The 25,502-nt window shown below is 40.4% G+C and overlaps 1 protein-coding gene across 2 annotated transcripts in view; it reads right to left on the bottom strand.

Moving 5' to 3' along the window:
- Positions 1–25,502, bottom strand: part of gukh (NHS actin remodeling regulator GUK-holder) — an 80,809-nt gene that overhangs the window by 17,661 nt on the left and 37,646 nt on the right. For both annotated transcript variants that reach the window (XM_022074214.2, XM_022074216.1), the window contains exons 2-3: positions 5,337–5,626; positions 107–513 (exon numbers count right to left, since the gene is read on the bottom strand). In XM_022074214.2, the coding sequence (XP_021929906.1) occupies positions 107–513; positions 5,337–5,626 (697 nt within the window). The remainder of the gene's footprint in view (positions 1–106; positions 514–5,336; positions 5,627–25,502) is intronic.

Here is a 25,502-nt window from a genome sequence, read left to right on the forward strand (position 1 = left end):
TTGAATGTTCAGATATTTACGCCCAGACAAAACAGGCTCTTTCATCATACTTTCATTGTTCTGTCAGAGAACTGTTTCATAAAGCTCAGTACTAACTCCCACTTACCCCGTGACTGCTTCCTCAAGTTCGCGTTGGTCGGTTCCCGCTATAGTATTCCTTCGTCGACCACGTGGCTTCCTGTTTCGGCCACTGCGCCTTCTAACCGTGCCATCTGCGTCTACCTGGACATGAATCAGTGAACGTCTGAAGCTGGTCATTCGGTCGAAGGCGCGTCCTGACACGTCCACGACCACAAGTTCTGCGGGGAACCGCAATGCCACAGTCTGGACTTGTTCCTCGGGGGACGGCAGTCGGTGATCTGTGCCGGAATCTATATTGTCATCTTCTGCACCGACCTCAGGAACTCCAGCATCCATAAAGAAACCAATACGGCTTGTACAGTCCGGGGTTACAGTTATGTCACCAAAAGCTTCCTCTGATGTCCAACGTCGCAGGTCGTTAACAGCAGCAGGCTGGAAATAATCCAGTTACAGAAATTCTAAACGTTATACTTCCTTATATACAAAATTGATTCTTCATAACCTAGTCAGGAACCCATCATAATTGATTACTTTAACATACTTAATTCGCCCAGTTCGATTTATGTTATTTCAATTTCAGAACATATTTAAACAAATAGCAAACCTGGACAAAAATATTCCAATTAAAGTCTTATTTTTTTGCGACATTTTGATACTGTGAGGATAAACCAATCCCCCGATATCAGATCCGAATATAATTGCCACACGAAAATCGGGCTGAGCCTAACGAAAGACATGAAGAGTTAATATTAATTTCACATTTATCCAATTATTACTTTATGTGAATTGCATGGAAAAGGTCATTTGACTTTGCTTCCTAACCTACGCTTCAAGAATTCAACTCTCACTTCATTTGGTACATGAATTCTAGAGTTGATTCATCATGAATGAACAGGGTACGAAACAACCATCTTCATGTAAAGAGCCTGTCCAGATTTTGAAAATTACATGTATGCAACTGTTACCAAATGCAGCCGTCTGCGTCTCCGAGCTTCATCTGTCGTGCTACCACCTCAGATAAAACAGTGGCTGATTGTCATTAAACAGTCCGCAAGATAATCCGTGTTTCGTAATAACAATTTTACGTAACTCATTCAGCCTTGGGAATTGAAGGGCCCAGTGCAAAAACGATGTATATATTCGAATGCCAAAACGTTCACGACACTTAGCAAACACTTCTGAACAAGTCACGCTCCGCCACTGAATGATGGTTGAGGCCCCATAATTTGTTCATCCATTATACCCTAATCCAAATGTCTCTCGCATTCCAAGTCAACGCTTAAAATTGAATTAAACTCCAGGAATTGGCCGACCTGGTGATTATGATGGAATGACGTACGATAGGACTTCGTGGAGGAGAGTAAACGGTGGTTTGGTACAATCGTGTACAAGCAAAAGCAGACCACAAAAGGTTTTCTTGTTGATAAAATATTCTGTGATGAAAATAACATTCGTGCCAGTGCCCCTAATATATTAACCCAAAGCGATGATGATGATGATGATTCATCTTGTTGATGGCTGCAGCCTCATTATTAATATTATTATCACCATCATCATCACCATATTGGACAGCGACGTTTCTGAAGACACTTTTAAAACGGCTTTATTTAAATTACGACATTAAGACAAACTTCATAAATAACAATTCTAATATTGTGAAAAATAATTAGACTTTTTCAAGGCTAATTTGTTTTTAACCACAGTCAACAGATAAGCAACCGCGAAGAGGGGATGGGAGTATAATATTAAAATGGATACTACAGACACAGGGTGGGAAGGTGTGGGCTTAACTAGCCTAGGACAGCGGTCCATTACGGGGCTTTTGTGAAAGCGGTAATGAACACTACACAGACGGACGCATATAACACAGATATGCAGAAATGAACCTGGGCGCAGCTGCGGTTAGTCTATAGTTCCCTTATACTCAGATAATTAATAAATTGAGTACGAAGGCCCACGAACTGCGTGGGTAGACACAAAGGCTTGTGGTAAAGTAAAAGACAGAGGAGGGGTTTGGGCGGAGACAATTTTGGAGAATAAACGTAGCAAAGACGGTCCAAAGAAGCGAGGATGTCTGCATCTCTGCATGTAAACACGGTCAACAACAGAAACTAAGAAGTCGCTGGCAACAAGTTCCACAAAGCTGCTACTTGATGTTTAACGAGATGCATCAGCGCCGAGACTTTTAAAAAAGGTGATCAACGAGTAGTAAATTAACTCCGACTACTGAGCTTTTGCGCAACTGGCGTGAGCAGCGGCCTAGCAACAAAGGCAACTACGACACGAGACCTTGGGACCTGCTTCTGATTTCATTTTTGTACCTTGGAAGTAATTTTTGTTTGGTTGCAATTTAAATGGTATACTCCATACATGAATCTCTCGTCATCTTCCAATCGAAGATAACATGAATTATTTTTTTCAGAATTCCCTATGTTCCGTCTGCTAGTTGAAGTTCGTCCTCAGGTAAGAACGATGGGAGAAGCGACTATCTTGTATTTATACGTCCAGTTAGCACTCGGAGACAGGTGTGTCTGTCCTAGGGTGGAGGAATGGGGAACAGTACGCGACCTGCAAGGAATCCGTGTCTCCTTTCATTTGACACCCACTTGTTGACTAACGTGGCAGTGGAAACCATGAAATGGTCATCACATAACATATTAACCCTTCCCGTGTTATATTTAGCAGAACATGTGCTTTATTTTATCTGTGGTAATTTAGATGTAACTTCATTTTTTGAAATGAGGACCACTTCGTATCCAACGTAATTTTACCCAAAGGAGCACAGTGTGCTGCAAAGACATCGTTGGGGCTCACGCGGGCCCCTTGCTGATTTTTGACAACACTACATCGAACAACCCACAAATTTTCTTATACTGCATGTATGAGTCATTCATTACTTTGCTTGAAAATACAACTTGTTAGTGTGGGGTCCCTTGTTAACAAACCGACAGCACACCCCTGGATACGAGTAACAGTAGGCTATGGGTCCCCTGTGCAGACAGTTGAGTAACCCTGCATCCATAGCCGATGTAGTCTCTTGCTGGAAGCTTTACGTCCACGGTACCTGTTTCTTTGAGGCGGCCTTCGTGGCGGGGCTCTCGGTGGCCCGGACCATGTATGACGGTGCACCGGAGGGGGGGGGGGGTGAAATCAAGAAGTTGAAGGCGTTCCGTTGGAATTCCTGAGTTGCCACATCTCTGAACCGAATATTAGATGATACCCAATATGCCCAATGCCGGATGTCCGGTTGTACGATCCGTTAATCTCTAAACCTCAATATAAATGTTACGTTGGTTCCCTTCAAAACTGGTGTGTCAAGGTGTGAGGAAAAAATTGTTTAATAATGTTGCTGCCCAAAACGCAACGCTTCCTACAACCCATTTTTCTTATGTAAATCAGGAGACATGGGTCCAAGTTCGCCAACAGCGGTAGAGCTATAAGTAACTAGCTGTGACCATGTCTTTCATTCATAACAAACTTTACGGAGCACAGACCTGCAGAAATTTCTTGATTTTTTTAAGCATTACGAAAGATCATTATTGTGTTCACAGGATCCGGCTACAGGATCTGATTTAGCTGGAACAGAATAATACCCAATCCTGCTCAAAATAAATTCAGTCCAAAACCTAGCAGCAAAATAAAATTATTTAATTTTTCATTTATTTCTACTCAGTATTCACGAGGCCATAACACTCTTTAGACGATGTTAGAAATTTTCAGTTCTGCCTCTTTCCTTCCATTCTTTATTTTTATTTTCTTCACTCTTTGTTTGTTTCTCCTTTCCAACAGGCATCTTCATTTATCACACATAATCTCGCATTCCCCTTTACTCAGTATTCACAGGGCCAGAGATATTTCTCGATAAGAAAAGGATTGCGTTTGACAGAGATCGTCCTTACACAGATTTGTGGTACACGAGTATCAATACAATGAGTACCTCACCGCCCTGATGATGGAGGCAGCAATGACCTCTGAATTGTCGGTAAACTTCTACCAGACTACACGGCGCTACAACCCAGAAGAAAGCTATCTTCGTATTCACAGGCACCAGAACCTGAAATGCAACTACTCAGCGTGACAAAACGAGAATTAAGAATCTCAGCTTCATTTCCGTACATCTTCAAATTAAAAACACACAGAACGATTACCCAGGCCATCAAATGACTGGCGCTTCTTTCGTATTTGGGAAGTCCCAGGTTCTATTCCAGGCTCAGAACCCCGTTATTATAACTGTTGAAATGTTTGTTGTTTACCTCGGTCCATACAGAAAATACTGATATATCTAAAAATAAGCAAAGACCACTTCCATTCGCCTACTTCATTACAAAAAAAAAATATATTCTCATTTCACACTAATTTAATTGTACAGCTGAGAAAGCGTCTTTAAATAGCAGGAAACAGAAACACCATATGATCCGAAAAAAGATTTCAATAAACTTGGACTGGCAGACCCAAAATCCTCAGTCATTAATAACAGGCAAAACCTTCGAGAAATATAAGAGAGTTAAACGTCAATACGGGAATCTTCTCAATTCGAATCAGTCACGCTATTCATCCTTTGTGATCGATATATATATATATATATATATATATACACTACACCCATTTCGACTCTTTAGCGGCATTTGTGGTATTCTTCTGTAAAGAAAAATTACAGAACGTAAATGGTCTTTCACGAAATAACAAAACTGAGTTTATAAACTGCTATTATTTCATTAATTAACCAGGTATTCTACTCAGTCCATAAATAGCAATAATTTTAATATTCGCCACTACAGAAAACGATCTACACAAATATTTTCTTACGACATGTTAGAAGGATTCGAGGTTTTCACGGCGGTGAACATGAAAATGGCTGTCTTTTGGGTTATAAGACCGTGAAGTCAGGTAGAAATTTACTACCGTTTCAGAGGTCGTTGCTGCCTCCATCATTAGGACGATGATTGGGGCAGCAAACACCTCTGGAAAGTCAGTAAACTTCTACCAGACTACAGGGAGCTACAATCCAGAAAACAGCCATCTTAAAACAGATGTTAGTTCAAGTAAACACCATTAAATTGGTCCGGAACGTCGATTAATACACCTGTAAATGTATGAATTCTTTCTGTGCAACAGATAATTCCTGTTTATGGAACATCTGAAGAACATCTAGAGCTCTAGATCTGAAGATGACCTGGCATGGTTGGAAAAAGTTATGCAGATGGTTTATCGTCAATCGTTTTATTGAAAACAAATGACTGCACAGAGTTACTCACCATTCGAGTTTCTATGTCGATGCCTGGCTTGTGCTTTATCTTAGCGACGCTACGGCGCTCACCGCCCAGGACAGGAGTACAGAGGAAGTAGCGCGAACTTCGACGGCCGTCGCGACGGTACCTGTCCAGCTGCCGCATGACGTGGACTGGCGTCTTCGCCGCCGCCTCATATAACCTCCGCACGGATTCTGGCCGCGTCCTAACCACGAACAGATCCTTGGTAGCCGCTGCATCTTCGCAGGACGAGAAGTGTTCAGTCCTCAGGCTGAACGTGCAGATGTCGCTCTCAGCTACAACAGAAGGAAAAAAGATTCGAACCCAAGTTCAAAAATGTGGGATATTTAAATGTTCTAACGGCGATGAGTGTACGTAAATATGGTAGTCTTCTATGATGTTGCGCCATGTAGTTTGGTACAAACTGACCGTTTCGGAGGTGCTTACTACCTCCAGCATCAAGACTGAAGATGAAGACAGTGTGTTTCTTCGAAAGACAGAAACGGCAAAGGAGCTTTCACATAGGCGAAGGCACTCTTTGTTGGCCTTGACCGCGGTCCCTGTCTTGCGCCATTCTACCCAATAGCTTCCTCTTGTAATGTTACTATCGTAATGTGTCTTTTCTTGGAACCCAGGTTTTCCTTCTTGCGAGAAGGAAGTAAAATACGGCGACACTAAAAAGGAAAGAACATGGATTCTTTTGTCACTTCAGTTTCCAGCTGTTCGAGTCCTAATGGACCCTACGTGACAGGTCGAAGTCAAAGACTGAAATATTTCAGTATCCCTAATTCTGCTTAGCAGGTACCACACGCACCAAAACAAAATCCAGAACTCTCGAACAGAATGGAGAAAATTGGACAATGAGAAGTTTCATAATTTGTACTTCCCATCCTCATACACCAACGTCGGATTACGGTATTCTGTGTTGTTGGACGAGAAGTACTAAAGACTAACCAAACTTGTGGACGAATAACCATAATTTGTTGCTTATGCCTTTATTTCATGCTCTGTGTGCAAAGAACGCATAAATTGGGAGGACATCAATTTTTCGTGACCGGAAGCTTGGCCAACGAGTGTTATGAGGATGCACACAAGAGAAGCAGCGTACAATAGTCCACAAATATTTTGGTTCTACGTTACAAGACAAGGTGTCACAATAATTGTCTGCGACTGTACCGGACCGCCATGTATGGGAACAAAACTGGATGCTGCGGAAGGATCTACAGTGTGTTGAAGGGGTGGGGTGGTGACATTGTAATGGAATGTAGGGTAATAGCCGTTCGAAGCAAACATGTATTGTCTGATGCTCACTGAAGCGACGGAAACGACAATATAAATACTCGTTTGCACGTAAATTCAACTTATCTCCATTGTCCATTAAGGTTGGTTAATATGTGTGCTGGTAATACGTTTCATTAAAAATACCGATTCTTAGAAAAGAAAACTTTGCAAAAAAAAAACGTAATTATATTTAAAATCTGAAACTTTTATGTTGAATGAATGCAGTTGTGTGAGAACGGAGACAACATCCAACATATCGAAGAATGTCTCTGCCTTCATCGTCAGAGTCGATGTGATGTTGGGCACACACAAATATGGCCCATACCACCATGCCCTGTTTCTTTAACATTTATGCTGTTGATAAGTTTCGTATTTTATCTGCAATACATAAACATCAAGGTCAATGCGGGATGCAAAATCAAAAAGAAATGCATTTTAAAACTGCACTCCAATGCAGAAAATTCCTGCTCCTTAACACACACCTACTTGTCCTTTTCGGTCGCGGTGCACTGAACCAGTTCTCAGTTCTGCATTGGGCGCGTGCCAGTTCAGTGCCACACACAGATACTTAATGTCTAATAGTTTAGAAACTGTTTTCAAGTTTCCTCTCGGTTATGACTTACTAAAGGAAGTGAGAGTTTATAATATCCGATACAGACAGCATGGCCCACAAAAGACCTGTTTTCTTTGATAACACAGCAACAAATAAACAGATTATCACGAACACTGCAGTTCGTCAGAATTTCACTCACGAAAAAGGGATATTAAATTCGGAGAACCCTTAACACCACTCCATTCGAAACGTTGGTGCAGTATAACTTCATGAAATCGTACTGCCTCGTTTTTATGTATTCTGTTCACATAGGACGGAATTTCTTTCCTAAATTTTATTACGATATATATTTTCATAAATTACTTTCCTTTTCGTCATGTGGCCTAATACAATCCAAGTTCATATACGTTGCTGAATTGTGAATAAATTTGCTTGTCTTTAAGAAGTATGACTTGACACTCCACCAAATATTGTGGAATTATCAAAGAATGAAGATAATATTGGCGGGACACGTATGGCGTATGGAAGAGATGAGAAATGTTACAAACCTTTAGGTAGGAAAACGAAGAGACCATTCGTAAGTCCAAGGTTTAGATGAGGAGATAATATTAAAATGTATTTTAAAATCTGTGGACTGGATTAATCTGTTTCAGGATAAGACGCTATGGTAAGGTCCTGTGAGCAGATTAACAAACCTTCGGGTCATATGACAAAAGATAATCTCTCTACCAGCTGAAGAACTATCAAACGCTCAAACAAAATCCATCTCTTTTTTAGTATTCATCGCTTAGACATGCATAGCGATGACATTTTGTGCAGGTCTATACTTCATACGTTGTGTGGTCCCCAAAACTGGTATTTTTACATCCACTCTTATTGCTGAAATTTATGATGTTCATAACTTCAGAGCCGAGTTAGAAGCAGAATGACAGCGCTGGATCTGTTCCTCCAATCGTCTTCCTACGGATAATACCCAGCTATAAAAGCCGAAGTCACGTTACTGCAGTTGCCAATAACAAAGAACAACCCGCTTTTGCTCTGAGCTATAGAATCCAGAAAGACATTTTATGAATATGAGAAAGTAGGCTACCTATAACGTCCAGGAAGAAGGTACGGCCAATTTCAGAGCCGCTTTATAGACCATTCCAAACAACCCAATTACAAATTAGTTGCCACTAAAAAGTAAGTTCTGTAATACAACTACAGGATGTAATATTTCAGGTTCTCAAGGGGGCGTAGCCTGGTATTATTTTACCGACGTTTCAAAAGTGCCTCTTGCCTCCATCATCAGAGCGATGGGGTTGATGATGGAGACGCCATTCGATTCACAGGCTTAGTTTTGAATGCGGATAGATATTTAAGGGCTGTTATTTATTAACCAACTGCCTAGATATCGTGTATGACACACAAAAAAATGATTCCGTAGAACAAATTTGTCCTTGTGAAGGCAACAGTCCCTCAGTCTCTCAAGAAATTCTGTCTTTTGCTGAACCTCAATGTCCACTGTCGTATCCACAAGGGCCTAACACAAATCCTTATCCTGTAACAGAAAAACCCTCTGTTTAGTCTCGTATCTTGTGTGATTAAGAACCATTTTAACATTATCCTCCCATCTATGCCTAGGTCTCTCAACTGGTATCTCTCCTTGAGGAACCTCCGACCAAAATTTTGTACGCATTTCTTTTCTCTACACTACATGTAATACCCCGTCTATCTCATCGTTCCTAATAATAGTTATAGGTCACTTTGTCTCCAAGGATAAAACCCCGTTACCCACGAGACAGGAGACTGAGTGGGAGCCCCAGTGCTGGTCTAGACGTTGCTTGACAAAGTGAAAACCTCTGCGAATGAAACTCCAATCGTCCACATTTGCACTGCGTGTGTGCAATGAACTAGAAACCAGCCAAGCAATGCTTACAGATCGAAATAACACGGTAAACACCTCTCAAGAGATACTCCAAGGACATCCAGCAGCACTGAATGGTCTGCAATACATCAATACCAAAAAAGGATACTTGTTCGAAGGTCTAGCTCAAAGTCGCGAGATCTATTGATCCGTCATTGTCCTCCACGGAGGTCAAGTAGCTACATGCAAGAAGCAATGTTACTTCCTACCATACAAGGACTTTGCTGTGGTCCAGAGCATAACATATTGCTTTGCCGGTAACATCTCGCTGACGTATACAACATTCAGGCTAGCACAGTAGAAGTGCTTCCAAATACGGCCTTATCAGATCTGAGCCTGCTGTGAAGAAAGAAAGGACATGTCAGTAGTTAGAAGGAGAAAGGTGGGAGTTAAGGGTTCAGCTTTCACCGGGAGACAACTGCGACATTCCAAGCCCGAAGTATCTTATCCGAGGATACACAACCCCAGTAGCTGATACAGAGCTCATAAAATCACCGAATAAACCTTCAGAGATCAGACAAGTGTCAGGTCAGAGATGAAGCCCGTAACTTAGAAACGAGGGTGTGATAATGTGCTGGCTTGGTCAGGGCTATTGCACATGTCAAGGGGGCGGTGATAGATGAGCATGGAGAAATGATGAAATGATTAGCAGGGTAAAAACGAAGACCTCGGAGCAAAACCTGCGTCCACCACGCATTTCACATGAAGTCGCCCGGAACTGAACCTTGGTCTCATCGGTGAGCGGACTGAGTAGTAGTAACAATGCTGCTGCTGCTGATGATGATGATAGAAATAACAATTAAACTGCTGAGACTGAACCGAAGGTTCAACATTGCTTTCGATGAAGCACGCAACTAGACACAAAATATGACTTTTTATCAAATCAGCTTCCCTAACCTTAATGTTATCCTGTTGCTGTGTAGGTCTCCCACCAAAATGTATTTGCCGCTCTTATCTCAGCCACATTATCAGCCCGTCGTTGCCACCTGTTAACAGTAGCACGGATCTGTTTTGCCAGCGTATAACCTGACTATTCTTTTGCGCCGCTGTCAGCTGGAATGTAATGACCACTGCAAGCTTGCGACTCCACAATTCTATATTTGGACCTCGAATGAAGTAGTGAAAACAGCGCTATTCTGTTCCTCCTGAGGTGGGACTTGCTACGTCGCCCGCAGGAGGACCCAGGACTAAGACGCTACAATAGTGGGCCTACGAAGTTCAGTACCAACAAACAACACATCCAAAAATCAGCTGCCATGCCGAACACCTCAGATCAAGTCAAACTGTCAGTCTGTCTACAAACCCAGTGACCGTAGCTCCATCCGCATTTCAGGAGGATGTGGTCCAATGAGCACAGTAGTCTACTTGCTGTCAGCGCCACGTTCCATTCCACATCATAATGGTTCCTATTACCCATTTAGTTGTCAATAACGTTAACAGACAGTTCGATCTTCTTGTTATGTATGATATGTTTTACGAAACATTTCGGCAGGCATTTTTTTTAATATTACCCACCAGACTCAATAGCTACTATCTGTAGATGACACAGAAATAATAATGCAACAAGAAAGATTTAATGGTGTGATGAATACCGTCAGTCCGTTAACATCATATAGAGCGCAACAGGTCACGAACTCCAGACCTCGAGGTGAAATGTTCCGCTATTAATTCCCCAGTCACGACAATACCAAAGTACAAGAACGCAAGACAAGTTCTGAATACTGCATTTTTCATAGACAAAAGTTACGACGAATTACCTGCAGTAAATTACTTACCATAAGTTTATCCTTGACCGCCCTTCTGGCGCGTTACCTACTTCAGATAACGGTGTGAAGTCAAAGACAACCACATAAAACTACGGCTGAAATAAGTGTTCTGTATTTCAGTCTCTTTTGTGTTCCGAACGAAATAGGAATTCAGTGAGATTTAAGGTTCTCACGGCGGCGAGAAGAAAGATGACACCCTCCTGGGATGTAACGCCATGCACTCACACAGACGTTGACTGACGTTTAAGCGGTGCTTAATGCCTCCATCATCAGAGCGATATCTTCCTCACACTCAGTGTTACGTTCTGGCTCTTAATGTTGTGATGGGGTAACTGGGCCAGTAACGAACGGGCTCTTTGTGCATCCTCCAGGGCAGTGGTATTCAACCTGGGATACGCGTACCCCCGGGATTACGCAAAGACATCTTAGGGGGTACGTGAAATTTAAAAAATATATATATTATTTTATGATAAACAGTTAATAATCAGTAATGTAATTTATTTAATTTATTTTAGATGTAATTATATACTATGTATAACTTGAATTATACACCAACAACTTTGGGGGTACAAAGTTGAAGAGAAATTATATCTGGGGGTACGCGAACAAAAAATGTTAAATACCACTGCTCCAAGGGATACAAGAGTGCATATGGAGCAGCGGTGAAACGATAATGACAGGGGAAAACCGAAGAACTCAGAGAAACACCTGTCCCAATGCCATTTCATCTACTGCAAATCCCACATGTACCAACCTGGGCGCGATCCCGGGTGTCCGCGTTTCTCAAGTGCAAATTGATTCCTCGACACTTTCATTCACGACTACGACGTACTTCGGAACACGTTGCTATGTTGTTTCTATAAATTAATATTTTATTCCAACTGTTGGATGCGTTGCAGTAGCATATTTACAGGAGGCGGGTCATACTGTATCGCGCTTCGTGTACGTTGCTAATGGCATCCTTACGTCACCAAGGTCTTCGTCTGGTACTGGTAGTGTAGGCCGCTGTTCCTTGTTCGCGTGTGATCCGATCACAGGTTTTGTTTTTCTCCATGTCAGTTATCCTTTCGTAAGTCGGCGGCCCTGAGAAGGGTAAATTGAACGTCGACATTACTGTGGTAGTAACCACGACACCAAAATCATCGTAACATGAACTGAGCATATATAATGTTTAATAAAACAATGATCCTACTCGTAGAAACAAATGTCAACTCTGAGAACTGAGGCTTTTAAGAAAGATGTGTAGTTCTTGTAACGCCATGTGGACTCGTATGGTTAGTACCAACGTATCTGCCTGCAAGTTCACAAGGCGTGAACCCAGAACAATACCGCACTCAACTTTTTATAATGCGTATTTTTATTAGTGAGTCGGTATCTCAAGATTTTACAAGGAAGAACTGAGAAAATGTATACAACAATTCAGGATAATCGATCTTACGCCACAAGTTATCTATCTCTAAACTTCCGGAAAACAAATCAGGAGACTTGGACTTCGCCTTGGAAGATCCTCAACATGCAAATCGACCAAGAATACCAAACACCGTTAGTAAACAAACAGATGATAGGTCTGAAGGAAGTGCGAATTGGTATAACAGCGAAGTAACGGCCCGATTCTGAGGTACTGTTGTACACTGTGATGCTTCACTGGATTTGACAACCACGTTTATGGCCTGTATTTAAGGTCAACAACAACCTGTAAAGTGAATTTACAATTTAATTTGATTCTCTAAACTGACAAAGGTGAATTGTATTTGATAGGCACGAAGTCAAATCTCACTGCCAAGGCTTGGGTAAGCAAGAGTTCTCAATGGTTACCCGATATCAGAAGATAACTTCGTAAATATCGTCAGTATTTAATAATGAGCAACTGTTCAGCTTAATTAAGAACGCCACATCCAGAACTAACACGCAAATGCAGTGTCAAATATCTCACTAGTTAATTATTTTGTTAAACACAATTACTGATTGATATGAACCTGTTTGTAACAGTAATCCAAATTCAGTGGTATCTTTAATATATTACCACTGCCTTTCATTACGTTAACTTCATGTATAATTTTGCGAACCGCGAGTCAATAAGATAAGGTGAACGTGGACCCCAATTCTGGAAAACACTGAAAACTCATTATGTATACCACGCGTATCTTATATACGTAACTGTGAAGTTGCAAATAAAAAAGTTCTGGAACTGCTGACTGTAGACAAACACAAATCCTTGAATCCTACGTCCAGAATACCCAAAAATTTATTGGTACAGTAAGAGACGGATATCAAATGAACACATGTAAGACATTTCGAATGTCTGCAGCCCGGAGACACATTATGAAAGTCCCCCCCTCGAATCCTACCCCGTCAACGTTTTTACAGCCACATGGTTTCCCTTTTTTATATAAATTACTAAAGAAGAATAAAAAGTTAACGTCTCACGTGCCACGGAAATAATATTCGTCCACATGGAGAAAGAAACACGCTAGCTAGGAAAGGCATGCGTCAGGCAGTTGTCTCAAGTAATGGAATTAGCCTGCAGGCTGCAACTTTTAAAGTGCTTCAACTTATCTTGACAGATGAGCTCCCACACAACATTGGCATATGTCTGTTTCCAGGGGGACGTCTCTGATCCCTTTATATAAAGTAGGGTCTTACGTACAGCTCGTGACGAACAAGACGAGATGAACTTTAAGAGAGACAGTTTTGTCAAATTTGACGGGAATCAACCTTTTCTGTGTTTAACTGTAACAAAGTTCACTGCAGTGGTATCTTGGCAAATCTCATTAAAAGAGCGTTTATAACATTTCTTTGAAAACTGAATGACAGATTTGCATGAAGCCCGTTAACCGAACGCAAAATTCAGACACGAACACCCACTCGCTAACAGCAACTTATCGGAAGAAGTGGCACATATGAAGCCATTCATACACAGCTCTGTTGCCAGTCTCTTGACAAGCAGATTCTCTTCACTGGACACAACATTTAAATAGCACTTCTGAAGTCTATACCAGAACGGTCAAGCGAATTTCACTTCAGTACTAACCACTTTTAAGTTATTATCCTGATATGCCCTTAAGAAAGTGAAAACCCCAGCACAGCCGGCTTCCAGATTTAAAATCGAACCCGAAACCTTCCGGAAACGAACCAAGAATGCTGACCAGTCAACATCGTCGGCTAAGTACCTTTCTGGTATGCAGCTCGTGAAAAGGGACTTCTTTCCGAGCGTCTATACACCCCTCTCGTATTAAAGTTAGTTCACTTGTATTTTTATATTTAGCAGAGACGAGCATCTTCAGAGGGGTCAGGGTGTTTCCCGTACCATCCAGCCGTTCGCTCCCAGTTGTCGCACAATTTTTAACTGCCACTCTCACCCCTCAAATACACCCTTCTTTCCGCAACCAAATTTTTCACGTATACAGTGCAACCAACGTTTAGAAGACAACATCAAATGCACGTTGGCATGCTTCCTCCTACATCTCTTCCGGTTGGCTTCCATCATCTGTCTTCCATAATCCTTAAACCCTACTTTCAATATCACACGCTATTTCTGTTTCCCTAACACGGCACGAAACTTCCCCTTTCTACGAAGCCAGGGGCGTGCTTTTAGACTTTGGTACTGTTCTTTCAGAATCGTGCAGTACAAATGAATAAAACCAAGTGCATTACGTGTTGCATTTCCGCAACATCTTTTTCATGAAACCTTTCTGTTTAGTCAGTTTTCTTCCGACCTGTCTGTCTGGAGTTGCTAAGAAGTCATGTGATTGATGCATCAAACGATCTATGACTATCCGACAGTCTGAAAAAAAGTTACGTCTTGTAGCATTTACTTAAACTTTTATTTTAAATGTTTGTGACAGTTCGACGTTGCGTAACCTGCAACCAAAAGTCTGGAAAAATAAGATTATTAATTTTCAGTAGGACGTTATTTGAATTTACTGCAGTTCAGAAATGTAATTTTATCAGATGTGCCGTATAAAAAGTCCACGCAACGCATCGGCCGTCAATTGGTCAACCATATGGTTCCTGAAATTGGCACTTCTGAGCCGGGAGACCTTAGTCAGTAAAATGACTAGCTACGGGGAGCATTACGGGATTTGATTTCCGGCAGGGGCAGGGATTTACTCTTTCCACGACGTACAAACCATCTGACGACCAAATTATTATCTATTAGTTCAGATGTATGTTCCCAACCAGCTTTGTCGACAAGAACATTGATAGAAAACTGAACTCGTATCTTGACGCTTGTGAGATTCATATCCGTAAGGTGGGGGGTGGGGAGTTAGAACAAAAAAATAATGCTCCTCATTTTAATAAATTATGCTTGAAATACAGAATGCTGACAGCTACTTTGTAGCGTTACATGGAAGCAACAAATGTTCTTTTCCGAGATCATTAACTGGTTACTACTGTCCATTGTGAAAACATATTAATATATTAAAGTCAGCGTTAGAAGATACTAAAACAAAACCAAGACAGACGTATTGGCCAAACATTGTCAGCGTTTTAAGAACACTGAAAATGAGAGCACAGTGAGAAATAACAAGATATGTATCCCTGCCCCATATTCACAGGGCTGGTTATCCAGCCTGAGGTATTCTGCGAACTCCCTCACTTAATCTAGGCGAATACTGAGACATTATTTTGAAACACGTCATCACCAATTCCCGTACTCATTTTGAGACCGTCCAACACACGCATATTCTCTGTACTCGAGTTAACTCTTTTTATTGACACCAAATACACGTGTTTTCGTTGCAAAATTAATTTAAACTAAGAACAAGCCCCTGCTTTGGATCTATACGCAGGCCGGCACAAAGTTACTATACATTCGGGATCCACCTAAAAAATGGCCAGAATATAATCATAAATAGAAATGGGATTTATTCATATAAATTTATTCGCCAACGATGGAACAACCACTTCCACGACAGAATCGGAACATGTGTGTGTGTGCGCGCGTAATAGACACGTGTTGGTTAATGACAGGTAATTTTATAGTTTTTCATAGTAATATGCAAAGATACAAAACCATCATACTGTCTGCAGAAAATTCTCAGCGCTACCATGGCGACCGGAAATTGAGCAGACCTAACTATACTTAACAGGTAGCGACACCTACTCCTACTCTTACTGTACTGAATGTCGTTCTTGGCACAGGTAAATTGTTTCCAAAACTTGAATAGCCTAAATTCTAAATTTATAACATAAGGGGAAATGTCCACAAGAAGGATAGTATACCATCTTAATTCGTGATAAAACATGTTTCGGAATTGCCCACGATTAAAAAAGTATTTCGCAGACATGAAAGCTCTCCCAGGGGGGTTATTATTGCATTTTATAACTTTCTCATCTTTTTAATTAAATATAACCACACTCGTTACGTGCAGCATTGCCTTACGTAATTTCATGTTTCTACTCAAAACCCACGCATCGTCCTACGGTCTAATCTTCTATTCCAGAAACAGAAATCTCGACCTAAATGGAAGGAAATGACAGAACTTTAATAACATCTCTGCTGTGTTTTAGGAGAGTTAAATGAATTTCATGCTATATGAAAGACAGTAAAGTGGATCATCCCATTGTAATCTCATATGAACTGTATCGCTTGACATTTAGATGGTCATTGGAGACAAATCATGCATGCGCCTAAATGGTCTGAATGAAATAATGTTTATGTGTCAATAATTCTGTCAAAATTCTACGCGAAATGCTGTTTAAATGTTAATAAACACAAACGCGGTGTTGGTAAGAAAATATGAAGTTATATCTGACAAATGTAATACGGATTAAATCTGCACCTCTACTGGAAACAATGACTATAAACGTATAACAATACGTCTAATTATAATTATATTATAGATCCACTGCATTATAATTATTAATATAAAGTCTTACGTGTCCTCGCCATAGGACACACACCTTCAAGAATATAAGGACTCATGAACTTTGCCAGTAACTTATTTCTTCTGTCGACAACAGTTTATTTTCATGCAAAATAGGTAACATATGACATTAAGCCAATAATTCTGAAGTACGTAATATTGCCCGCAATGGGGTACAATAAAACTGTTCCTTTGGAAAAGAAACATTAGTTGCACTGCATCAGGTATATGAAAACGTTTTCGAGAAAAATTGTAAATATTCGTTTGTCTTTCTAATGTTAAAGGTTTTCATGGGTAATAAATCTGACATGACAGCATTTGCTAGTCCAGTGTTCCTCCACGGGGGTTCATCCACCTGCAAGACGAAAGGGAATTGCAGATGAAAGAACAATGGCGCAACATCCAGACAGTAAAACTCTTTGGCGACAGAACGCCAGAGCCCGTTAGCTGGCCGTTCACGTGTAAGGAACGGTAACGGTTCGTTCCGTTCCGTTCCGTTCCGTTCGAAAGGACGGAACTGCACATGGGACATGTAAAGTGCAACAGCATATTCCATTCTAAAATAAAATATCTGTACTCTGTTTGAAACAAAATGGCAATGATGAACAATATTTTGGTCTTCTGGGTTGTTACGCCATGTGACCTCGTAGAAATTGACCCGACGTTTCAGATATGGCCCTAACAATGGACGTATAGCAAGCACCTGTGAAACGTCGGCGTTAGACTATAAGGTGTAACATCCCAAAAAACAGTCATCTTCACAAAAAATTAAGCTTCTCATCATGAAATTTTCTCTGGTCCACTGTCACTTCGTCCCGCTTGGGTCCAAATATTTGTTTCTTCCATTATGTGAGAGACCACGTTCCACGCCCATACGAAACAACAGGTAAAATTATAGTTCCTTATATTTCAGTCTTGTTATTTTTACGTAAGATATGATGTTCTCGGCTTTGGCGCTCTGTAGACTCGTAGGTAGATGTCAATGTTTCGGATAACATAGTCTCCATCTTCAAGGCTTTATATTTTCATGTAACAGCCGGGAAGAAAAGAAACTGAAGTACGTGGCAGAAAGAATTCCCAGAATTTAATGAGCTTTTAATTGATTCGTAGTTTTATTTTGATTTCGTACAGTCTTTTCCAAGATATGGAACTTATTCATCAAGATAACTGTTCGCAGTTTCGTTTACTGGAAGTCGAGTGCTCAACATGCAATAAATTATACTCTGGATAACGTCAATCACTTAATGTTGATCATGTTGGCAGATGTGGTCGGTCGCAGAGCGTGGAGCTCTGTTGCAATAAATGATAGGATATAGCACTACTCGGAAGAAACGCATTTTTTCCCCAACTAAAATTCCGGGATTGAAACCGGGATTCCGCGCTGTGAAACGGACGTCGTAACCGACTGAGCTCAGGCGAAGTCGATGTAAGTTAATCTACATGGAATGAAAAGTGACACGTTTCTGTATAAAAAGTACAAAGGACTGAAATATCCGTAAAAGTATTTCAGCTCCATCGAGCTACCTCCTTCAAGACCGATTTGCCGCAGATTGGTGATGCGTGAAGATGTCTGAATATAGCGGCTTGGTTTCTGCACGAAATACAGCTTAAGGCACAGCAAGTACCTCCTACTCTACTATGCTATATCGGTGTATTTCTTTTTAATATAAAATTGGCCTTTGTTTTCTGACTTTTATATACTGCGTGCTAAACTGTTAGCTCCTATAGAAGTTCACGTGTTCTTCCTTCGATGTTTCCCTACGATAGTGGAGTAGGTGTTTCTTGAAAGGCCATAGGTGTACCGACAAAGTGTATAAAAGTGTCATCCTGCGTGTCCTTTGGTGTCTTGTACTATTCGAGTAGTAGTCACAGATTTTGATCTGCACCGGTGTTCTGTCCACCACATTGTCAACGAAATTTTACCATTTAATAGCACGTATTTAATTTATATGTATATTGTGATGTCTGACAATCCATAAGCAAGAGAAAAACGTTGCACGTCCTGATTTATGTTGTGAACAACAAAAGGCCTGGTGATGGCACAACCGCGCCGAAACGTTAGTTGCATTAATTTAACATATGATCTTCAAGCGTGTAGAAAATTCAAAGCAAGGACATAATACACATGAAACGAACAATACTGTGACATAACAATTCACCAGGGCGATACGTTGCAGAGAGCCTTGATGGGCAACCTGTATCACACAAGTCAAAGAGTCACTTCTGGCTAGTTTCGGAAGTTTCCTTATTGCAGAACCAATCATAAATCAATCCACTAGTCACTAACCTGCAGGAGACAGCTTTATCAGCAGAACTACGCAAATGGCTGAGTGGGTCCCGTACAGGTTTGAAACATAGAAATACTCTCTCAAGGACAGGTGACTTTGCTACGTCACAAAGGCATACAATTACATTCGTAGACTGTTTCTGCAGAAAAAAGTCACAAAACCTTCACCAAACCTGCATTCAAAATTATCGTCTTATGACTTTATTAAACACGCATTCCAACGTTACTGCCCTGCTTGAAGTTGCTTTCTGGAAAATATTTTCATAACAATGGTTGTCTTCTGTGTTGTGTTTTTACACTATTTACTTTGCCGATATGGACAGACTTTCAAAGGATCTTACTCCTTCCATCACCAGGAGACAGTAACCGTCGACCAGTCTCTATCAGACTACACGGTTTAATATTCCAGAATAAGGCCATCTTCATGTTAGTCTCAACATACGATTCTCCTAAGGTTTGTGATGTTGACTGTACAGACATCTTAAATTTATGATCGCGCTGAGGGAGATAAAATTTCATATGAATCTGTGGTTTGACGGTAAGTACCAGATTTCATTTCGGAAAACGAAGAACACGAGCCATTGTCGGTGGCTGCAACTGTCAAAAGAGCAAGAGGCCAGCGAAATCCCCAACTTGCGTGCTCAGCCCAATCGCGTGTCTTGCGGAGTTGCATATCTCACTGGCGCCAGCATCGTAACAGGTAAGCCAACGAGGGGAGAAAGTAATTTAATCGAAATGATGTCATGCCATAGAGCCCATATCCTGACTTTTACAGGCTGTAATGTAGTATAAATTACATGAAGATTAATGCTATTCTGGGATTCAACCAGAACGACGGCTGGCTGTTGTAAGTCAGGAAGGATTCTCACGTGTTGAGCGCTAAACCAGTCGGCGTCAGACAGTCATTCATTCTTCATTACTACCCTTGCCACTGCGGCCGTTACAACTTAGCATACATTTTTGTTTAAAATTATTTTACATGGATCTTGGTTGTTAGTGAAGTAATAAGTTAAAGTTGTCTCCGATACTTATTAATCACCATGTCATGAAGATGTATGGACCAGTTGAGGTACAGCTCATTGACGTGAGTGACCACAATCACGCGAACTGTCATTTGTTTTCAACAATGAAAGACCAATAACCACAAACATCAGATTTTAAACAGAGAAGCTAGAGTTTTAAGTTGTTTCATTGTTTCAAGCTAGATTCAGACATATGAAAGGTTCCTACTCAGTTCAGCTCCTTTTTACCTGATACATGAAACTGAACCAGTTTCCAAAACATTGTTTGAAAAAAGAAAAGAAATTAATGATGTCCACAACAGCAGTGGGCGTAATGTTTGAGTTTTTTAGTTATTTTACCTTCTTTAAATCTTATACTGCAACTGAATACGTAGACAATGGATATCCGCGGTTTCGCAACACTAATAAAGTTGGCTTCCTGGTATACGCCAAGTCATATCCGGTTACGCTTATACATTTTGCATTTTAATTAACGAAACACTTTCCTCAAAGAATGCTGCACATCTGTGTTAAGGTCGGCATTGCTTTGGTCTCTTACTTTAATATGAACTCCTTACAAATGTACATCACAACAAAAGAAACTCTGAAACATGGGAAGTTTTGCTATAACAAGACTGGATCACCAACGAAATACAATGGAAAATATGTGAATGTTTCAAACATCAATGGAACTGAAGAGTACCAAAACAACCGATAAAAGGCACACAGAATGAATATTAATATAATACTAAAATAGACACAAACCACCGGGGCTTAATCCTGGGCGACCGAAGGAAATTTACACCAATTACACCCGAGGCTTTGGGAGATGATGCCACAGCACGGAAGGTTAGTCACCGGTAAATGGTATTTTCACCATAAAACGGTGAAGACATGAGGATTAAGTATGATACTAGTGAAAATGCCCATCGAAATTCAATATGAAACGTGAGGTTGAATCTTGGCTATCCCAGCGGAGGATTATTTCCACCAGGCAAATAAATTATCTGGCAGTCCTTTAAATAGGCTGCGACCTCTTCTTTTCATATTCAAAGCGTATAATGTATGTAACTGGTAAAGTTGTCCGTGATAATTACTTATTAAGCACCACTCCACGAACACGTATGGGGTACTGGAGATATAGTTCACTCTTTCTTTAACTCGTCATTAGATTAAGGTGAGTGTTCCGTTTCACGCCCCGATCGCTTCATCCCTGGGGAAAGGTCCTTGGCACCCACTGGATAGGACCCCAGAGCCGGTTTGGAGGCGGTGGCTAACAGAACAATCTAGTGAAATATGCCAACAATCAAACAAGTAACCAAGCAACTGTACTTATAACAATTTGTGGTATCCACTTTCATTACTTCAAAAATATTTTATTCCAAATGCAGGTAGTGGAACATATTACATAATTTCTCAACTTTTTTCGTTATAAAGACAACGGCCAGCTAGCGTGAATCATGATGAATACGGAAGGATTTGATGACGCCATACGTTTACCCCAGCGTCTGCCTGAACAATGAGCATAACAGGTGTCCTCGAGACCACAACGGAACTTAGAATCTGGCGAAAATACCGCGAAAAAAACTGCTGCTGTTAAAAAGGGGGGGGGTGGGGTAATTCCGTCCAGTCATTTTACAGAAATATCCCAACAATGAAATCAGCTGAATGCTTTCAAGTTTTCCTTGTATTAACATGCCCATCACGCACATAATATATGAATATGTGTTAACGTCTGAATTAGGCTAAATCCGTTTGTTTGAGTCAAGTTTAAAATAATGCTAAACAGTGGATAAAATTAGACCTTTTTATTACCATTTCACGCTTGTGTTCGAACAGTGATGCATGTTCTGTTAACGTCTGTTTTCTGATGTCTTACGTTTTATTTTTACACTCAGTTCATAGCTCTTTAACGTAATAGGATGGAGAAACTGTGTGATGGTGAGTCATGAAAAGCAAACGGTCAAGACAGGCTTTATCTAAAATATGAATGTCTGATGGGATGTTACACGGCGAAACATCCCAGAAGACAGCCTTATTCATACTCGCCACTGTGATAACCTGAAATCTCACTTGGGCTTCATCTAATTCAAGAAGCTGCAACGTAGAATAGTTCAACTCTCTAAACTGACAAGATCTCAGCACACCAAAGAAATTACACAACAGAAAAATAGGATTGGAATCCCAGGCAGCGCCAACGGAGTCAAATTAGTACTAGAAGAAAGTCAAACATCAAATGAAAAAGAATTTTTTTTTACTCTCTCTTATTCTTCGTCATCACCACCAACATCACTTTCTTCTTCTTCTTGTTATACCATGGATCAGAACATCATGTCTCTCCCGATTTAGTACAAAATCACAAACACTGAATCCCTAAGCCATTTAGCAGAACTTCTTGGGCAGTGAATCGACCAATTACAACCCCTCTCTCTAAGACAACATAACAAAGAAAATCGCGGGCCCCAAGCGGGAATCGAATCTGCTATTTCAGTGTTCGATCAACGTTAAGACCACGCGAAATTCAATTGGGTGTTTCCTCACCACTTCTTAACCTCTTTTCCGTGTGAATAAATGTGTCTACACTCTTGCCTGCGCAATTCGATTCACTTTTGATCCGTGAATCGATTTTCTTGCAACTCGACGCATTCGGGAAGAACCTAATCTTAATTATTTTTTCTTAATTTCATAAAAATATATCGATCATTTAAGACAAGCAGGGCTACAGCTTGATATGGTGATAAGTTACTAGCCTATACATTACACATGAATGATTTGAAACTACGTATTAGTCTTGAAACCAGAAAAAAAGGATTCGGTTAAAATTCTGTAAAATAACGGACCTCCCACTTTTATCATATACCGGATATGAAATATATGGGAAACAGACCGAAGTCAGACAAAGACAAACGAGATGAATGACAGAGAATCAGAAAGAAATGCAAGATACGGTAATTATTTTTTATTTTATTTAGTGTTCTGTCTGACGACAGGTCCATATGAACAGGATCCTTCATCCTTTTCTCGGACTGGGACCTGTTCATATACGTTCTTGGCAGATGATCCAGAAGTGGTTTGCCATTGCCTTCTTCTGTGTGTGAATGGAATAATTGTTGGAATGCCACGGAGAAACCGGGGAAGCCCCCGGAGGAAAACTCCGTGTTGCCTAGACCACAGTCTTGCCCAACACAAGTTATAAATTCGGGCACCGCCGGGAATCGAACCCCAGACCCCAGGATTACAAGGCCAGCGTTCTAATATCTGAATATAATTAAATATTGTAGCAACGTATGGGGGACTATTTAACTAGACAGCCTTTTCGTTGCCTAATTCTTACGCATGAAACACAAAAGACTGGTAAATCAAGGTAGTTAGTGACGGTGTTTTGGGGGAAGACAGTGGTGGTAATAATGAAGATGGCAGTCTTAATACCATCTAAGATTCAGTACGAAGTACACATATTATCGGTGGTCTTCTGGGTTGTACAACTGTGTAATATTGTGGCTTCGTGCCAACGTTTCAGACAATAGTACTGCTTCCATCATCAGGTCCATGGAGATGCAGGCAGTACGTTCCTCTGATACGTTGACATAAAGCCAAAATACATCAGCGTGCAGAAACCAAGAGAATAGTCAACATTTACATCGACGTAAAACCCTCAAATATTACTATAAAATGTACGTACTGATGTATTTTCTTGAAACTCATGTGCAACACTGGCTCGGCAAAATAATCGTCTATAATGGAATGAACACTTACCTGAAACAAAGAAAGCACAATAAATAACTCTTATAATACGTTCAGTAGTAAAATAAAAATTCGAAATGTTTATGACGATGGCTGATTAATTATACCGATAATATGCTGGACCCATTGACTGCAGCAAGACCACATCTTATAAAAATACAAAAGTACACACACCCAATTCTGTAGTTGGTCCTAATTTGTATTTTTAGATTAGAAGCGACGTTTCGGATCGAACCCAGAATCACTTAAATGTCAGATCAGTACACAAATGAATAAATCCGCATAGCTGCCCAATTTTATTCTGCAGCAGAAAATGGACAATGAATGTTCATTACCGTTTTCACAACAGCCTACTAATAGACTACCCTGAGGCAGATACATTAGATCCTATTTCTTTATAATGTATTTTAATATTATCATCCCATCTCAAGCGATATATCATAAGAGGGTTCCTCCATTCAGATTTTCAGAACAGAATGTTGTATAAATTTCTCATCTTCCCCATAGGCAGAACACGCCTGACCATTATCACATCCTACTGATCAGATAAACATAATAATTAAAATCAGATGAAGAGTACAGATTACGAAGCTCCTCGTTATGTACTTTCCTCAATTCTCCTTTTATCTCCTTTCTACGTTCCAAGTTTAAATGTAAAAATCAGAAAATACGTTTTGTATTTACTCACACATATTTCATGGTTCTAAGCTTATTAAAATCTGAACACTTAATCCCACCGAACATTTTACTATTGGTATTTAATTTTAAAAAAAACATAACATTAAATCAGATTGTCGTGTAAGACCACTGTGGAACATAATTACAGCACCATGAAGAACGTGCCCCTAGGGGTCAATTTAAACACGCCAGACACCTGGACACATGGAATTCACATCTGTATCAAATCTCCACCCGACTTCAAAGCCAACACCTCACTCCAACACTACGTATAACGTTACAAAGTCCAGAGGCAGTATGAGAGAAATATAGAACTTCACATCGCGACTTCTTGTACGTTTTTCTTGCACGCAAAAATAAATGGATAATGAGTCAGCCATTACTGTCAGTCTGTCTATCCTTTCTAACGTAATCTCCAAAACTCAGGAACGGATTTCCATTAAATTTAATAATGAAAGAACTACACTAAAAGTTGTAGGGATAATTGAATTCTGTTTCAAATAAAAGACGATGGACATTGTAAAATCTTGATGCCATTTTGTTTCTATGTTCTTGCGGAACAATTCTGGCTTTTGTCTCGACAATTACTGTCCATTCAAACATAATGTAGCCAGCCCCGTATAAAATGTATGAACAGCGCATTCGAAGGAGCAACTCCATGAAAATTGGTACAGTAAGTGGAATTTATCTGCCGCCTCGCTAGTTTTCAGCTTGAAATGTGGTAACGTGTTGTGTTTGTTTTCCCCCTCAAAAGAGGATCAGTACAGAATCTGATAGGGTTCTGTTAGCAACGGGAAGTGTCAGGGGAATACAAGGCTGTACGCCCATCCATACAGATAGAATGGTACTCCACCAAACAACCCGTCTAATAGGGGGCGTGTGAAACGGGCGTGGTTCTTAAAATAAGGAATTTATGATCCTTAACACCCCTGAAAATCTCCAAACAAATTCCGACAAAAAGCTAATTTAAATAACACCAAATTTCATTGCCTTTTGTACATAACCATCACCGTCATAACCTTTGTAGGGTTAGGTAGTTAAGCCCTGTTGCTATGAATTCCAAGATGGTCTTGGTATGTCTGTCGT

Source organism: Zootermopsis nevadensis, unplaced genomic scaffold (assembly GCF_977971745.1).
Source record: "Zootermopsis nevadensis isolate Lab colony 2312 unplaced genomic scaffold, Znev_1.0 Znev_ptg000028l, whole genome shotgun sequence".
Lineage (NCBI taxonomy): Eukaryota > Metazoa > Arthropoda > Insecta > Blattodea > Termopsidae > Zootermopsis > Zootermopsis nevadensis.